The following is a 15,748-nucleotide window of genomic DNA, read 5'->3' as shown; positions in this document are numbered from 1 at the left end:
GGCCATGATTTACACTTTCTGCCTGGTGCTCATTAGCCCAGAGGTCACGGAAAGCTGTTCATTCTGTAAAACGACAAATTATGATCCCACTGCTAGAGGAGGCCATCTCTACGGACTTCATATAACATGTACCATGATTTATCTTCACTTTTGCAGGCTCATTTGGGGATTCTGAAACAGAATGATAAAAGATGATGTAAATAAATATTGATTTTAATAGGTGGTGTGAGAGGTTCAAGATGATCAAAACTGGATATGTTTGTACCACATATCTAGCATTTTATAGCGCTTTCTTTTTTCTTTTAGTTTGTATAAAATTTTGTTATTTATTTGTTTTTTAAAGGCTCCTATACACATGTATTTTATTTTATATTTTCCTTATTTTACATTTCTATGTTTTATATGACTACAGACAGGCTGCTGTTGATACTGCACCTTTAAAATGGTATAAAACTAATTTTGAATTTATCCAAAATTCAATGAAATAATTCCAGGATTTGGGTGAATCAAACCTGAGAACTAAGGTGAAGCCACACTAGGCTGAACAGGTGGAGATTGTAAGTGAGTTTGTGACATGAGAAACAGTGACATCAGGGACATCTCATGACATTCAGAGACAGCTATCTCCAAACAGGCTGCTTTTGCAGCTTAAACTCCATATATGGACTATATGAACTGGAGTGAATAGTGTGGTGGAAAACTACAAGAACCAGTAATGTATTCTGGATTTTGAATATGCACACTTCATCCTTCTAGAATGGGGGGTCGTAAATTCCCATTGCCAGACTGGGCGAGAAATGTGGAAAATTCACAAGGAATTCCATCTAAATGATTTTTTTCTTTAAATTGACCTCTTAAAAAAATAGAAATAGGGATATTTTCTGCCACACAAGCTCTACTACTACAAGGGCTAGATCTATTCTACAAGGGCTAGATCTATTCTACAAGAGCTAAAGCTACTACAAGAGCTAGATCTATTCTACAAGAGCTACATCTACTACAAGGGCTAGATCTATTCTACAAGGGCTAGATCTATTCTACAAGAGCTAAAGCTACTACAAGGACTAGATCTATTCTACAAGAGCTAAAGCTACTACAAGGGCTAGATCTATTCTACAAGAGCTAAAGCTACTACAAGGGCTAGATCTATTCTACAAGAGCTAAAGCTACTACAAGAGCTACATCTACTACAAGGACTAGAGCTAGAAGAGCTATGACTAATGTTAATCCATACATTCACACTCTGTCATTTACAGCATTTTTTCTTCTTCCCACACCACAAAAACCAGGCTGGGTTTGGCTGGATCTGTTTCCATGGAGCCAAGCCCTCACTGCTGGTCTGTGCTGCTTTCTACTACCATGTCCTGTAGTGCTGTAGTCCTGGAGTCCTCTTTGCCAACTCTTCCCTCATATTACTGCATGTGTCATGAGAATCCTCTAGTGGCTGTACTTGTCAAGGCGTTACTACATCTAGCAGTTGAGATCACAACCATGTTACATTTTTGGGGCTGAAAGCGGAGGGGGGGGGGGGGTCACCTTAATTCACTTTTTAGAACACCTCTTACACTTACATCAGGGCAGAGCATGCACATTTTTAACCTTGCTTCTGTATTATGTACAGAAGTAACACTAGATAACATGGGATGCTATGTGGCATCAGATGGCAGAAAGCCACGTGTTTAAAGAAGCAAGTCATTTTGTATTGTTTCAGAGTCCCAGGCAGGAACCGGCAGGTTGTTCGTTCCTGTTGTTGTGTTTCTATAGCTTCCCGGAGTCACTGCTCTCGTATGGGTTGATGGGCGGCTCCAACTTTGGCATCATTAAAGCAAATCTGTCTGCTGTAAATGGACGACCAAATTATTATTTAAACACCGTCAGTACTACATGTGTTGTTTTTACATCTCGAAAAAGACGCTTGTCAAAAATGTCAGGACGCCAGTAGGTTTCTAAAGATCAGTGATGCTTCTCTGACTGAACTAGAGTCGCTGGCATCGATATACATGTTTGAACAAGGCATCTAAAGTTTGTTTGAGGTATCTGAAAACCCCCTTTAAAATATGGCCCGTAGGGTGATGTGTAACTCTGCAAGCAATGAAATGCCTCTTCATGCCTCCTAACTAGATTCTTAAGGGTTTTGTAGTTTGAAATAGTAACACAATATTTTTATTTTACATTATATTTTTATATAATAATATATTTTTTCTAGATTTTTGTTTGTTTGAAGTGAAAAAGAAAAAATGGTTTGGACCTTTTATTAACTAACACTGTTACTTTAAATTTTTCTTACTGAAGTTTAGTGAATTTTAGTGAATTTGTGTACAGTGACACTTGATGTGCAGGTCATTACTCCTTATTCACACAAGGCCTCTTGCACAATGGAAATTTTTAGTTCCATTTAGAACAGTGTCTGGTATGTGATTACATCATTATTCAGTGTGTGAAGTATTTTAAAGCCCTGTGCTAAATAATACAGATCTGGTTGTGCAGTGCACCTGAAGAAAATAATCAAGACATTTCAGGTATAACTAATTTGATCCTAAAAGGGAATCGTTTTCATGATGTTCCATAGAACCTCTCATTTGTTCAATAAAAAAACACCAATACATACTTTATGAGCTTTAGGAGTTTTGAGATCTTTTCATCACAACTTGCAAACATATTTTATTGACATAGATCAAGAAATCAGCACAATTGATATAACAAACACTGTAAGATTTATTCTCTTTCCTCTGTGTAAGTGTTATACCTTGTGCCAAAGGGTTCACTAAACCCTTTAATAGCAATTTCAGGACACATTCCATTCTGGGGTACAAGTGGATAGCACCTGTATATCATAACTGTAAATATTTTGATCTTATGCTTTACACTGTACCGTTGACAGAACACCTGCCAGCATGTTTCAGAATAAATGATGACATCTCTGCAGCATAATTCTTTAGATTACAGATTTGCCTTAAGGAACCATTTCAAAGTAGGCCTACTGCATGCAGAGTGCTAAAATCCTTCAGGCAGTCTATTGTAAGAGTGCATGTATAAAAGTCATACAGAACACATACGGCAAAGCTCGAACATGTGCAAAGATCCATTTGATTCCTTTCCTACTTGGTACATGTGCAGGAAATACTGATATAAGTCACTGGGAAATGTATGCCTGTTCTGTTGGACTAATAGAGTAGTTCTTCCCAAAGGTTTGGACAAAATAGCAAATAGCAATTCAATATTGGATTTTCTCAGTACAATTGAACTTTGAAAGTGGCGTGGTTGTTGATGCCAGACGGGCTTGTCTGAGAGTATTGCAGAAACTGCTGGTCTACTGGGACTTTCACGCACAACCATCTCTAGGGTTTACAGAGAATGGTCCGAGGTCAGAGGAGAATGGCCTGACTGGTTTGAGCTGATAGAATGGCAACAGTAACTCAAATAACCAGTCGTTACAACCGAGGCACGCAGAAGAGCATCTCTGAACGCACAACACATCGAACTTTGAGGCGGATGGGCTACAGCATGCTAATAATGTGTTAAAAAATGGCCGGTTGAATGTAGACTATATGCTCACCAGACAGGTCTTTCACAAGCACACCATCTGTGTTTGCTTACTAGGTGTGTTGAGGCACAGCTTCCTTTATAATGCAAAGGGTCTTTGGTTCAAGACCTTTAAAATACTTTAATTATATGTTTTATTGATCTGTGATCTTCTTTACATTCAATTTGTTCATTTTTGTGAACAATCACAAGCACACTAAAGAGATCTGTGTGCACACAAATTTAGAGATCTGAAGATCTCATACTATTTGGAATTAGGGCAATCAAGACAACTTACAGGATAAAAAAAAATAACCAGTTATCTAGACTGCTATCTCCAGATCTCCACAAAGTGTCTGTTTAGCATTGTTCCATATAAGCTGATAATATATCCACATGTTAGCCATAGTGAAGTCCTTCCATTTGTTGAAATAAAGTTTTTGAGCAGATTTATTTCAGGAGTGCCCGTTGGAAATTTATTAGTCTACCATAACAAAAATGTCAGAATATCTTTACCAAGACGTTGTACGCGTATCAATAAGATACGTTACTATAACTGTTGGTGTTTTCTGAACTTTTCATACAAATGCAGTCAAATTTACCGGCCCTCAAGTAAACACGGACCACTGTGACCAAAACTGGGAATAGGTCCAAAGTGGTGAAGGTTGGTCATCTAAACTAAGACACGAGGGAAAGGAGGGAGTAAGCCAGAGAGGGAGGGTGTCGGGCGAATTCGGTAGCCGAGCAGCGCGGTCGGTCTGTTTTTAGTTAACTCAAGACGAGAAAGAAGTCAACAGCGCGCCGGGGAGGGGGTCACCGAATAGTCGAATAATCGACAACCACTCGCACAGGTGTCTGCTGGGATTAATTGGGGAGCATTTTCCCTTCTTTCACAAAAGAAAGGACGTGAAAAAAGACAGCAATTCTCGTCCACCATAAATCATCTATCGTCAACATTTTCTAAACTGGAAAAAAATTGTTGACGAAATGGAGAGGAAAATGCTTATCTGCTGAGAGGAACCGTCTGTTCGGCAGAGCTAGAACATCTTTATAGGCTTTAACGTTTTTTTACGTTTTCAAAACCGCACGCGAAGCCTATAATGGACTTGCGAAAAGTGCTCGCGTGTGTGTTGTTCAGCATTTTCCTGCAGGCAGGAAGTTCTGAAAACCTGGGGACTGATTCAGGTGAGTTGCATCGATCATATTGATACGCCAAAACTGAGCAGGCGTGAATTTTGCTGTACTGTCAAATTATCGATTTAACTCCAGTGATTTAAGCATCCTCCTGTCTCTTCACAAATAAAAGAGTACCTTTGCATGCAACATTAGTTTGTTATTAAATTCTTATTAGTAAATCATTAATCAATGTACAATAGCTTGCTTTAAAAATTACATTCATGATTCCACAACTAGGTCATCCTGCTTTTACGCCGTGATAACCAGACAGACTTTTTAACAGAAGTTGAACATGACACATGTGGATATGCGATGCGATGGTAAATTTATGAAAGGCACTGATCGTTATTAAGTCATTACTGCTCCAAATGTACTGTGTGTGTGTGTGTGTGTGTGTGTGTGTGTGTGTGTGTGTGTGTGTGTGTGTGTGTGTGTGTAAACAACCTGGAAGAGGAGCGTGTGTGTGAACATAAAGTTAAATCTGCCTACAATAGCTTCATGTGCGACTTTTCGTTTCCCTCAGCATTCCCACATCAAAGGATTTAATCTTGTGAAAACGATACACTGCTCAGGCTCCATTTTGTAAGAATGTCCTGCAGGGGTATGTCACCTGAGCTACAGTCCAGACAGAAGCCAACATATTTCATATCTGGTGCAGTGAGTATCACATACTAATACTAAGAGAGGCCAGTCATCCACAGGAGCATCTATCAGTCAAACAGACATGGTCAGGGAATTTCACACCCCCCTGTCTCTTCTCTTGAGATTTTCTGCGGTTTGACTGACTGTTCACATCTAGGGTCAGTGGTTCTACATGCTAGTGAAAGCTTATATGATGAGATTGAACAAGTGCTTTGTTCAAAATATAGAAGGGCAAAATATAGGCATCAGAAAGTGCCTATGAGGGCTTTTATTTTGGCATGCGCAAATTGGCTTCAAATACCCACAGATGTGCCAAGTGTGTGGGCATCTGTGGGCATCACTGGATTGTGTTAGTGGGCAAAATGGATTGTCACAGTCTCTCTCTCTCTCTCGCTCCCTCTGCCTCTTTTCTCACTATCTCGCTCTTCCTCTTTTTCTGCCTTCATGCACACACACAGATTTGATTATTTCTTGCCAGAACTTTGAATAGATTGTGCATTCCTTCCTTCTCACCCCCCCCCCCACTACTCTCTGTTTTTCTCTCGTTCTCCCCTTCTGGCCTTCCCTGTGTGGTATCCAGTAGTCCTGCTGCACACTCACGCCATCTGTTTATCTTTATCTCTCAATTCAGCTCTAATTTACAGAGATGTTTCTGCCAGATAATACATAACTTTGGCAAATCATTATAGCTTTGCTCTCCCTCCCTAAATATTTTGAAGGCATCTTCTGCTACTTTTCATCCTTTCTCTATAAATCTCACATGCACCCTGTTACTTTTTTTTAGGTCCTCTCCTGTTCCAGATCTGATGACTTATTTTCATTTTTCATCTGAGCTTGAGCTTTTCTCTATGCTCGTGGGTTTTACTGTACTTGATGCAACAGTTTAATCACTGTGTGACTGGGTTGTTCCAGAGAGGTAGAGAAGAAAAGTGCTGGAGATGCAGGAGAGATTTTCTGCATGGGTGTTTAGCATGTGTGTATATGTGTGTGTGCTTTTGTGAGTGGGAGTTGGGAGGATATCCCTGGAAAATACAGAGGAAGGGAGAGACTAACTCAATGAGAATAAAGAGCGTGGGATGTTCGTGTTCAGACATTTGTTGATAGAGACATTTCCGCTTGATAGAAAACCTCAATTCCTGAAATTAAATGTCTTTCCTTATACCTACCCAATATACCTGGGTAGGTATAAATAGAGTAATTAGGACTTTTCCTAATTAATAGTAGTAATTAGGACTTTTCTTGTTTACAAAAAACCCTACACCATAAAGCAAACAGCTCTCTCAGAGTAACTAATAGCCATTCGTATGAATATCCTGACTTCTTTTCAGTGCATAGCTTTACCTGCTGAGGTCCCACTGATTAATTAGTCATTCTGGCTCTAGGAGCCCTCATTTGTGTTAGCCCTGTATTGTATTAGTGAACTCATCTCTCTTTGTAACACCACTCCTCAGCAGCACACTGCCATCTTTCACCAAATCTGTGGAATTGTTGTTGTTTTTTTGTTTTCTCATTTTATATCCACAGTGCGTAACTGCTGTGAGGGCGATGTCTTGTTCCTGCTGGATTCTTCTGGCAGCGTGTCGTCATTCGAGTTCTCCCGCATGCTGAGCTTTCTATCGGAGCTTGTGCTGCCTTTCTCTCTGGGTCCTGAGCATGTGGGGGTGTCCCTGCTGCAGGTCGGCACTGAGCCCCACCTGGAGTTTGGCTTTGGGGCCTATAGTACCCAGCAGGGCCTGCAGGAGGCCCTGAGCAGGACTGAGAAGCTCGGAGGAGACACCAACACGGAGAATGCTCTGATCTTCGCCAAGGAGCATGTGTTAAAACAAGGGGTGCCTGGGGGAGCCCGACCAGGACTGCCAAGAGTCCTAGTATGGATTACTGATGGGGTGGAGCCAGGCGATGTGCAGGGCCCAATGGCTGAACTGCGGGAGGAGGGCGTGGCGGTGCTGGTCGTGTCCACTGGAAGAGGGAACTACCAAGTGCTGAGCGATGTGGTGAGCCCACCTGTTGAGGATCACCTGTACTTTGTGGATATTGAAGACATGAGCATCATCACTGAGGACCTAAGGGATGCCATCATCCGTAAGACATTTCTATCAAAGGAACTATATTGAATATAGAATTGAGTTAACGTGAGCATAAATAATCCCAATATAAATAATAATATTATAGCACTGGTTATTGTACTTCATGGAGTAGAAAATTGGTGAAGAAAAATGCATAAAGATGCATAAGTTGTTTAATGAATTAAATCAAATCATTTTATTTAAATGAATGGGTATTTAAAAAGAATACACAGACAGCAGAGACACTACTTGTGAGGTGACATTTCTGTACGTCTGACCTCAGTACCCATGACTGCAGATATCTAGGCAGACTGCACTGACACAAATAGCTTGAGACAGAATGCACTAGATGTCTAGAAGGCGCAGGAGAAAACAGGGGCAGAGTTAAAGACACTGTAATGGGAGAGGGGGGGCTAATAATACAAAAATAATTTTGCCCTCTCCATTCCCCAGTAGAGTAGCTCCCCCCCCCCAGCTAGACATAGATATTTATAGAAAGCTTTTCTCCTTGTTGATTGGGTATCGCGTAAGTGTGCACCTAAAAACACACATGCATATGCTATATGTACTCAGACATGCATAGAGCATAAGCACAGTTTACAGTTTAAGCCAGTTATATCAAACCTTTGGCATGCTGGTTAGACACTTACTCAGCTATATGGGCCACTCTTATGAGGGTGCTGTTTTTCATAGCAGCATCGTCTGACTACGTTTTCTATTTTGAGAAATGTTACTGCACAGTAATTGAATGTGCTGGAGTCCCCCTGCCTACCTTACTGTTTTATAATCTCTCTTCTATCTTTACCATCATCTGCCTCTCTCTCTCTCTCTCTCTCTCTCCTTTACCCAGGTATCATTCTTGCTCAAAGGCTGCAGGTCAGAGATATCTCTTCTACTAGTGCAGTCCTACACTGGAGGCCTGTGCTCGCAGGTAAAGGTTACTATGACATCCGGTTCGGACCTGTTTACTCCGGTCAGGAGGGCCCCGGGGGAGGTCCAGGCACCAGGCCTGGTACTGGTCCCGGCCACTATCAACGAATCACACGTCCTGCGCACTCAAATTCTGCCCAGTTGTCCCACCTGCGTCCGGACACCACGTACAATATCACCCTCATCCCGGTGTCCAACCTGGAGTCCCACAACAAACTGACTGCCCTCTTCACCACCCGCACAGGTGAGGGCAGCAGGTGGACCTGGTGTTCCGAGTGTCATCTGAAATATAGCGTGTGCTTCTCCAGATTGCTTCCAGCAAGAAATGCGTCAGCGCAAACTGTTTACATTCCCCGCTGTCCCTTTCCATAAACGTGTTTGCTCTCCCTCACGTGTACCCCTCTCCTTCTCTCCCTTCATCCTCCGACCGCACGTTCCAGAACCGGAGGCCATGCAGAGCCCAGCACAGGTGACGGTGTCGGAGTCGGCGGTGAGCAGCGTGAGGGTGAGCTGGGGTCCTCTGCAGCCTGACGTAGTGCAGAGCTACCAGCTGGAATACTCGGCTCTACCTTCAGGGAAGCTCCATGTGGTCAGCGTCAGCAACAGGCAGAACTCAACAGTGCTGACCAACCTGCTGCCCGACACACAGTACCTGGTGACTGTCAGCGCCCAGTATTCTTCTGGCACAGAGAAAGCAATGTCTGTCAAAGTGTGCACTCAAGAAAGTAAGCCGGAAAGATCCCCCCCCCTTCTAAAATAAATCAAACAAATGTAACATGATTTCAAAAGCCTGAAAAAGAACACTCCCTAAATCTGTTTTAGCATGAAATCCATGTCTTCTCTTCTCCATAATTACAGAAGCTTAAATAGTTTTTCTCACACAGCATTGCAGGCTCTAGCGGACCTGAAGCTCACCACCACGGGCAGTGACTCAGTGCAGCTTCAATGGAAGGGTGGTGCTGATGGCCTGCGTGGTTACTGGGTTACGTGGGAGAGCGAGTCGGCACCGTCCTCCTCCGCCCCGCGTTCCACCCTCTACTTGCCACCCCACCTCCTCTCCACGACGCTCTCCAACGTGCCCCCCAACGCCAGAGTCTGCGTCTCCCCCGTTTACAAGTCGGCTCGGGGAGACGGCCTTTGCTGCACTGCTCATTTCAGCTCAGGTTTTTACACAAGAATTTGATCAGAAAATACTAATTTAATCATGCATAGATTTTTTAAACTGCTAACCATACCGAGTACTATGATGTAACCTGCTTTCAAATGTTCTTTGTATATAGCTGCAGTGCCTTGGAGCCAGAGGTTGTAGCTCTGCCAGACGGATGGAGAGCTGAAACCTTTACCACAGATGGAAAAAGGAAAGAGGACTGTTGGAGGCCTGCTGGGCCACGCTCGAAAGCAAAACACAATCTGCACTGAACACACAACTTACTCACACCCCAAACTACTCGTATCACACAATAGAGACATCAGATACAAATGAAAAAAACATCTAAAGACACTTGATCTGTTTAAAGAACTATTTAACTTTTAAGTACACATTGAGAAATTAGACCAAGGTTTGTTCTCTACTGTGCAAATATTTCAGTGGTGAAATTATCTGAGATGAGGCAGATGATGTCTTGTTGATCCGTTTTTACATGTTTAAGAAGGGAACAATTAAATATTTCAAATAGAGAAGTTGTGCATACCTAGCTAATGTTTGTATTAACCAGGGATTGAGGATGAATAGAATGTCCCAGTGTGTTGCTGGAGTGAACATATAAGCAGTTACCTTACTATAAACCTGTCTTAATGGGATTATGAGGCTGATGAAAATTAGGAACAGAACAGAAGTTCCTCAGAGTTGCTTACTTGAGGATGTAACAGATATTGTGTCGTTGGTAAGACCCTTACTAAGTTGTCGTTGGTAAGACCCTTACTAAGTTCCCGGAAAATGTTTGAGTCGCATTCTGATTCCTGCATACATTTGCTGATGGTTGGAATCTTGTACACAAATCTTGGCATGTTATGAATTCACAGCAATCGCATGGTTAGAAAGATTGTGCTTTCTTCCCTTTACATGTACTGTATGACTCGCTTTAAATGTTTTGGAAGAAAGCCTTTATTTTACAAAATATTTAAAGCCCCAAATTGTGCATCTTAAATAAATTGCTACTTCAGTATAAAATTTTAATAATATTTATGAACATTTATGAACATTTGTCTGATCATATGCAATGCTGAAAGCATGCCAAGTCTTTCGGTAAGCATTTTTATTATTAGATTGCACTTCATTGCAAAATATAAAGATGACGGATGCAAAGGGTAAATGAACTCAGAGGCTACTGATTTCAACAGATTGGCAGCATTTAGTAACATGCATTTAATTGAAAAAAATGAATTCCTTGTAAATCAATGAAAAAGTGCACATGAAATCATCAAACTTCACTGTTCTCCATAATATTAAATTCCCCTTACAACTGTTCTTTGGCTATAAATCAGAGAATCCACAGAAATGAGTGAAGGTGGAAAGCAGACTATGGTTGTTTAACTAAGGCAACCAGACAGCCTTACACCAACAAAGAAAATCCTATGGCCTCTTTATGTCATTCCCTTTGCAAGGAATCAAATCAACTAGCTTTTCAACATACTTGGATAACTGAATAGAAAGCAGCTAAGTTCAACCTTAAGAGTCTTCATGGTTTAATTTTGTCCAAGATTGTTTAGATGCTTAAGGTGTTGAGAGCTGGCACGAGGGTAACTGGTTCCGACAAGTTCTGATTCTGGTCGTGCGATGGTTTGCTTTGAAGAACCTTCTGCTTGTGTCTCTCCTCCTGTCTCCTCTTCTTCTCCAGACGCTGCTGCTCTTTCCTTTGTTTATTGGACAACTAAAAATGGAAAGAAGCACTCAAAACAAAGTCCTTATTTGTGCTTTTTCATATGAGCAGCACCTTAAGATGTTGACATTGTTTATAATCATAAAAACCATTTATAATTATAACCTTGGGTTTGTGTGAAGTACTGCTCTCTGGTGGTGATGTGTTGTCATTGCATTCTGCATGAATATTTGGACACAGAGGGTGTGTCCCTTTTCTGGCGTCACAGTGTAATGATTGGTTACTCAGCTCAGACGCCATCCATTCCGAATGGCACTTTTGTGAATTGGCACTTGATTGACACGCGTTCTTTTCGTGACCTGAGAAAGACAACAGAAACCAGTGTGGGGAAAGAAATGAGCTTAGCTCTGGGCATGAAGAAACTGTGCCCGAGATAGACTTACTGCTCAGGCTGCTGGTCTTAAGGGAACTCAAGATCACTTCTTCATCCTCAGAGGGAGGTTTGCAGGGAGAAGGGGCTCTCTGCTTGTCCTTATGGGCATCATCAAAACGTACTGAATTATTCAGATTCTATCAAAAGGAGAAGAGAGAATATACCATCCACTTTATTAAAAACATTTGTTTAGTAGAAATGCCAAGGTGTACAGAGACCTGAGATAAATGTCTCTCATCTGTTGCTTCACACAATTAGCCAACCTCCATCTCTGCATCTGTGGTCAATTTCTGACCACAAGATTCCTGCTGGCTGGATGTTTTTGAGAGGACACATCACACTCAACCTAGCAGGGACACTGCAGTGCAAAAGCCCCAGCTGCCCTGCTATGACTGATACACTCATACCACTCACCTGCATCCATACCACAAACATCTCAGTGTTATTGTTAAGAATATTTTGCCACCCAAACAATATCCAGTCAGCAATGGCCCATGTTAAAGAATGGATGTTCAATGGGTGGCATGACTACAATCTATATAACTGTAGTATATAGGGGCTGTAGCATATAACTGTAGTATATAGGGGCTGTAGTATATAACTGTAGTATATAGGGGCTGTAGTACACACACGTGGAACACATAACCCTCTGTTGGCTAGACCGGTTCCCTAGCCACCAGAACATGACTGCCCACAGGTGTGTGTAAGTAGAAATCATTATGTTTATGATCTTCAGTCTATAGCCGGTATTGTGTGTCTTGGCACTGCTTGACAAAATACTGCATAAAGAAGAACAATATTGGTTTGTGGCTCTTGCACTGCTGCATATTTGGTGCATTTATCCAACCACATCATCTCTTTAATAATATATCACTTTATGAATGGATAAATGACAAACCTCTATACGCAGATGAGCAGGACTTTCCGAGTTGTCTGCAATATGTCGGACGCTATCGTAATGGTCACCGTAACGATATGCAATATGGAGCTCCCGACATAAAGTCTTCTCTGATCCATTTATCTAGATTCAAAAGAGGGTTATCGGCTTTACGACATCACTCGCGACCAGCACTTCTCATCAACATCGTGCAATATTACACTCGTAATAAACTTGTGAAGGGCAGGCTGCCCCCGACTCACCTCCCACAGTGGAGCGTTCAACTGATGGATCACCACTTTCACCTGGTGGCTGCGGGCGAAAGCCACTATGGCGTCATTGCCGGCGAACGTGCCGGGCTGGGCGAGGTTGGACACTGGAGGGTGACAACAAAACGAATGCTGGTAAAAAGGGGAAATCCAAGATTTGTAAAAAATGTTTGTTGCAGACATTCATCAAGCAGCGGAAGCAGTTTGTCAAACAGTATGTAGAGGAGGTTTCGTCTTTAATTTGGAACCGGCATCTTTAATTTCTTAATCCTGAACATTTTAGAATGCCCCCCTTATTCACGTGGCAACTAAGTTTTTATCTTTCATCTTGAAGCTCTCATTGTCTAAATGGAAGTCGCTTTCTTTATTAAAAGTAATACGGTTTAACGGGAGGAGGATCAAAAAGACTGAACCCGTAGCTCACAACTAAAAGAGGAAGGGAGATTTTTGGCTCTCCAGATTGGTACCATTGATTTCTTTTTCTAGGTGCCTCTGACATGATGCTCACCCCCCCCCCCCCCCCCCTAAATATTTCTCACCATGCTTTGTGAACGGTACATCATCCTCAACAAAAGGTTCAAAGTCCTGACGATGCGTTGTCATGTATTGAACGGTCTCCTGGCGCAGGCGTAAATGATCTCGAGAGTGACCCTCCATCTGGTCAGCCAGAGCTCGGAACAAGCAGTTTCTACAGGGCAGATTCAGAAGTTGACATCCACGTTTTATTTTTTTTGGATGATGATCAAAAATGATTCACATCTGAATTAGACTTCATCTGTCACATACCCATCTCCAGGAACCTCTCTGAGTTTGAGACTAAGAGCTTTCAGTTGGTTGGAGAAGCTGACAAATTCCTCTCCCTCATCCTCCCCTGGAGGGCGATTCTTGCGGTCTTTGGCCAGAGCCCTGCGAGCTGCCCGCTCGTCCCTCTTTCTTTCCACCTCACACTTCTTGTTCCCACGTACAGGCTTCCCCGACTGCTTCCTGGACATGATGAGGCTTTCTGCACTTACTTCAGTAAAGTGTGACACCTCACATGGATCCGACAGCCGTGTGTAACCTGCAGCATGAACGATCGTGTCAGACCAAAACACTATTCTCAATCGCAAAGCAAACATAAACAGCAAGTATAAATGTTAATAAAAATTTATTTAAATCACGACTTCTAATAAGTATAATCGACTTCCAAGCATACTTGCCATAAATCGTTAAGCAGTTGATCAGAAAACAGAATAAATCCAGAAAGGAAACAGAAATCTTTATGTATTTAGGAAACAGCAGTGGCAGGTCTGTGATATAGACTAACGTGATCAGTGAGCTAACTGTGGTTATCTCGGCTTTAGTAATGTCTTAGAAATTGTTATGAAATAAATATATTTTATCTTATTTATATAAATTGGAAAATGAACGAACACAGTTTACAGTGTTGATAGCGTGTGTCGCTATCTTGGCTAATGTTAGCTCGCTAGCTACACTGTCGTTGCGGTGTCGTTTATACCACATTACCCTCGATTACAGCTGCAAACCACCATACTCACATCATCTATCGAGTAGCGAGATGTCCAAACATCTTATACAACGTCCAGATTGTTTTTTGAACAGTAATATTACTAACGTCGCTTGGATGAAAACGGAAAACGTTTGACGCGTGATCACTTTGTTTACTTCAGTGCGGAAGTTCTTTGGACTACGGTGGCTCTGAAGGGACAGACGGTTAGACCTCAGTGCGGATAGGTAGCACGATTGATCCAATCTAATGGTGAGGTTCCCTATTTTCAATGAATTCCTTAAGAAACTGTTAAGCCTGTTTATCTGTGACAGCTTTAATACTGAACAGCTTTCACTTCTCGTCGACTTACGCTTGAACACAGGGATTTAGAAACGGAAATTTCGTTATATGATCTGTCCATACCAGGGGTGGAAAGTAACAAATTACATTTACTCACATTACTGTAATTGAGTACTTTTTATGAGTAATTTGTAATTTTCTGAGTAGTTTTTGAAATATGTAATTTTTACTTTTACTCGAGTAAATTTTGACCTAAGTAATTTTACTTCACTAGATTTGAACCCCCTCACATTACTGAGTAGAAAAATATTGATGGTGAAATTTTAAAATTTAAACTTCTGAGTCCCGGAACTGAAAGTCAATTGCGTTGTCAGGGCTGGCTCGGCTGCCGCTCCTCCTAACAACACTAGAGGCACTGAGTCAGTCCTAGACTCTCCAGGCGCAATCAGCAGTGATCTGGTTTAGCCGTCTCTATGACTTCTTAAGGAAGCTTAGTGAAACGGATCGCTGCTGAATCGTTTTGGCTCACCTTCACATCCTCAGCCCTTTCTCTGTGATCTCTGGTTGAGTTTCTTGTGTTTAGGTGTCTCCCCACCTTATGTTCTCTCTTATCTCTCTTGCTTGTCTACTACTTATTCGAGTAACTATCTCCTGCGCTGCTTACTAGCCTACCTCAAGTTTTCCCCCTGCTTCATCTCTTCCTATCCGTTCTTAGTTTATTTTGGGAAGGGTTTTTGTTTCGTTGTGGCGTTCTGCCTGCTGCCTGTTACTTCCCCTGGTGTCCTAAGTTTCATTTTCTCACGTTGAGTTTTCTCCACGTCTTTTCTATTGCATTTCTCTCCCGTGTGTTTTGCGTTGAGTTTATTCTGTGTCTTGTGTGATGGGGGGTGGACGCACGCACACATTTTGCTCTTTGTGTTTTGTCAGTACTTGGGAATACTACTCTCTTGGTTTTGACACGGTGTGTACTCGACGTTACATGCGCGCCCTTTCCATTGTCTCATAATCAGGTAGTAATCCGGTGCACTTTTTTCCAAAACGATGAGATTGTTCTATCTTTAAATCTTCTATCTATCAGGATCTGTGGGATCATGTGGACATTTTATTGTGAAAAGTGGAATCCTGTGGACACTGTATTTTGAATAGTTGGATCCTGTGAGCGTTTTAAATAGTGGAAGCCTGTTCGCATTTTGTTTTATTTTGAGATGTGGGATCCTGCGGGCAT

General features: G+C 41.9%; 2 protein-coding genes across 4 annotated transcripts; one reads left to right on the top strand and one right to left on the bottom strand.

Annotated features, from left to right (window-relative positions):
- Positions 1 to 4,239: 4,239 nt before the first annotated feature.
- On the top strand, positions 4,240 to 10,801 carry vwa1 (von Willebrand factor A domain containing 1). 2 transcript variants are annotated; one of them, XM_077018409.1, is made up of 7 exons: positions 4,240 to 4,707; positions 5,222 to 5,355; positions 6,865 to 7,422; positions 8,257 to 8,580; positions 8,777 to 9,061; positions 9,221 to 9,499; positions 9,617 to 10,801. In XM_077018409.1, coding segments are annotated over exons 2-7 (1,476 nt in total). In that variant the 5' UTR covers positions 4,240 to 4,707; positions 5,222 to 5,354; the 3' UTR covers positions 9,646 to 10,801. The 2 variants fall into 2 exon arrangements, with proteins under 2 accessions (XP_076874524.1, XP_076874523.1); XM_077018408.1 differs by lacking the exon at positions 5,222 to 5,355 and having other exon boundaries at positions 4,241 to 4,707.
- Positions 10,802 to 11,037: 236 nt separating this feature from the next.
- Positions 11,038 to 14,429, bottom strand: otud3 (OTU deubiquitinase 3). 2 transcript variants are annotated; one of them, XM_077018410.1, is made up of 8 exons: positions 14,273 to 14,429; positions 13,521 to 13,794; positions 13,274 to 13,422; positions 12,729 to 12,841; positions 12,487 to 12,609; positions 11,599 to 11,725; positions 11,321 to 11,514; positions 11,038 to 11,206 (listed from the first exon to the last, which is right to left on the bottom strand). In XM_077018410.1, the coding sequence occupies exons 2-8, from the start codon at positions 13,724 to 13,726 to the stop codon at positions 11,042 to 11,044; spliced, it is 1,077 nt and encodes a 358-aa protein (XP_076874525.1). In that variant the 5' UTR covers positions 13,727 to 13,794; positions 14,273 to 14,429; the 3' UTR covers positions 11,038 to 11,041. The 2 variants fall into 2 exon arrangements, with proteins under 2 accessions (XP_076874525.1, XP_076874526.1); XM_077018411.1 differs by having other exon boundaries at positions 11,445 to 11,514.
- Positions 14,430 to 15,748: the final 1,319 nt, after the last annotated feature.

Source organism: Brachyhypopomus gauderio, chromosome 10 (assembly GCF_052324685.1).
Source record: "Brachyhypopomus gauderio isolate BG-103 chromosome 10, BGAUD_0.2, whole genome shotgun sequence".
Lineage (NCBI taxonomy): Eukaryota > Metazoa > Chordata > Actinopteri > Gymnotiformes > Hypopomidae > Brachyhypopomus > Brachyhypopomus gauderio.
This window is presented reverse-complemented; position numbering and strand designations above follow the sequence as displayed.

Bases quoted from the DNA above. Each gene is read 5' to 3' on its own strand.
- otud3 (XM_077018410.1), bottom strand. From the start codon at position 13,726: ATGTCCAGGAAGCAGTCGGGGAAGCCTGTACGTGGGAACAAGAAGTGT. The intron at 12,842-13,273 runs GTGAGAAATATT...GTCACCCTCCAG, and splicing joins TGTACCGTTCACAAAGCATG to TGTCCAACCTCGCCCAGCCC. The intron at 12,610-12,728 runs GTGAGTCGGGGG...TTTTGAATCTAG, and splicing joins TGAACGCTCCACTGTGGGAG to ATAAATGGATCAGAGAAGAC.
- vwa1 (XM_077018408.1), top strand. From the start codon at position 4,623: ATGGACTTGCGAAAAGTGCTCGCGTGTGTGTTGTTCAGCATTTTCCTG. The intron at 8,581-8,776 runs GTGAGGGCAGCA...CGCACGTTCCAG, and splicing joins CCTCTTCACCACCCGCACAG to AACCGGAGGCCATGCAGAGC. The intron at 9,062-9,220 runs GTAAGCCGGAAA...TTTCTCACACAG, and splicing joins CAAAGTGTGCACTCAAGAAA to CATTGCAGGCTCTAGCGGAC.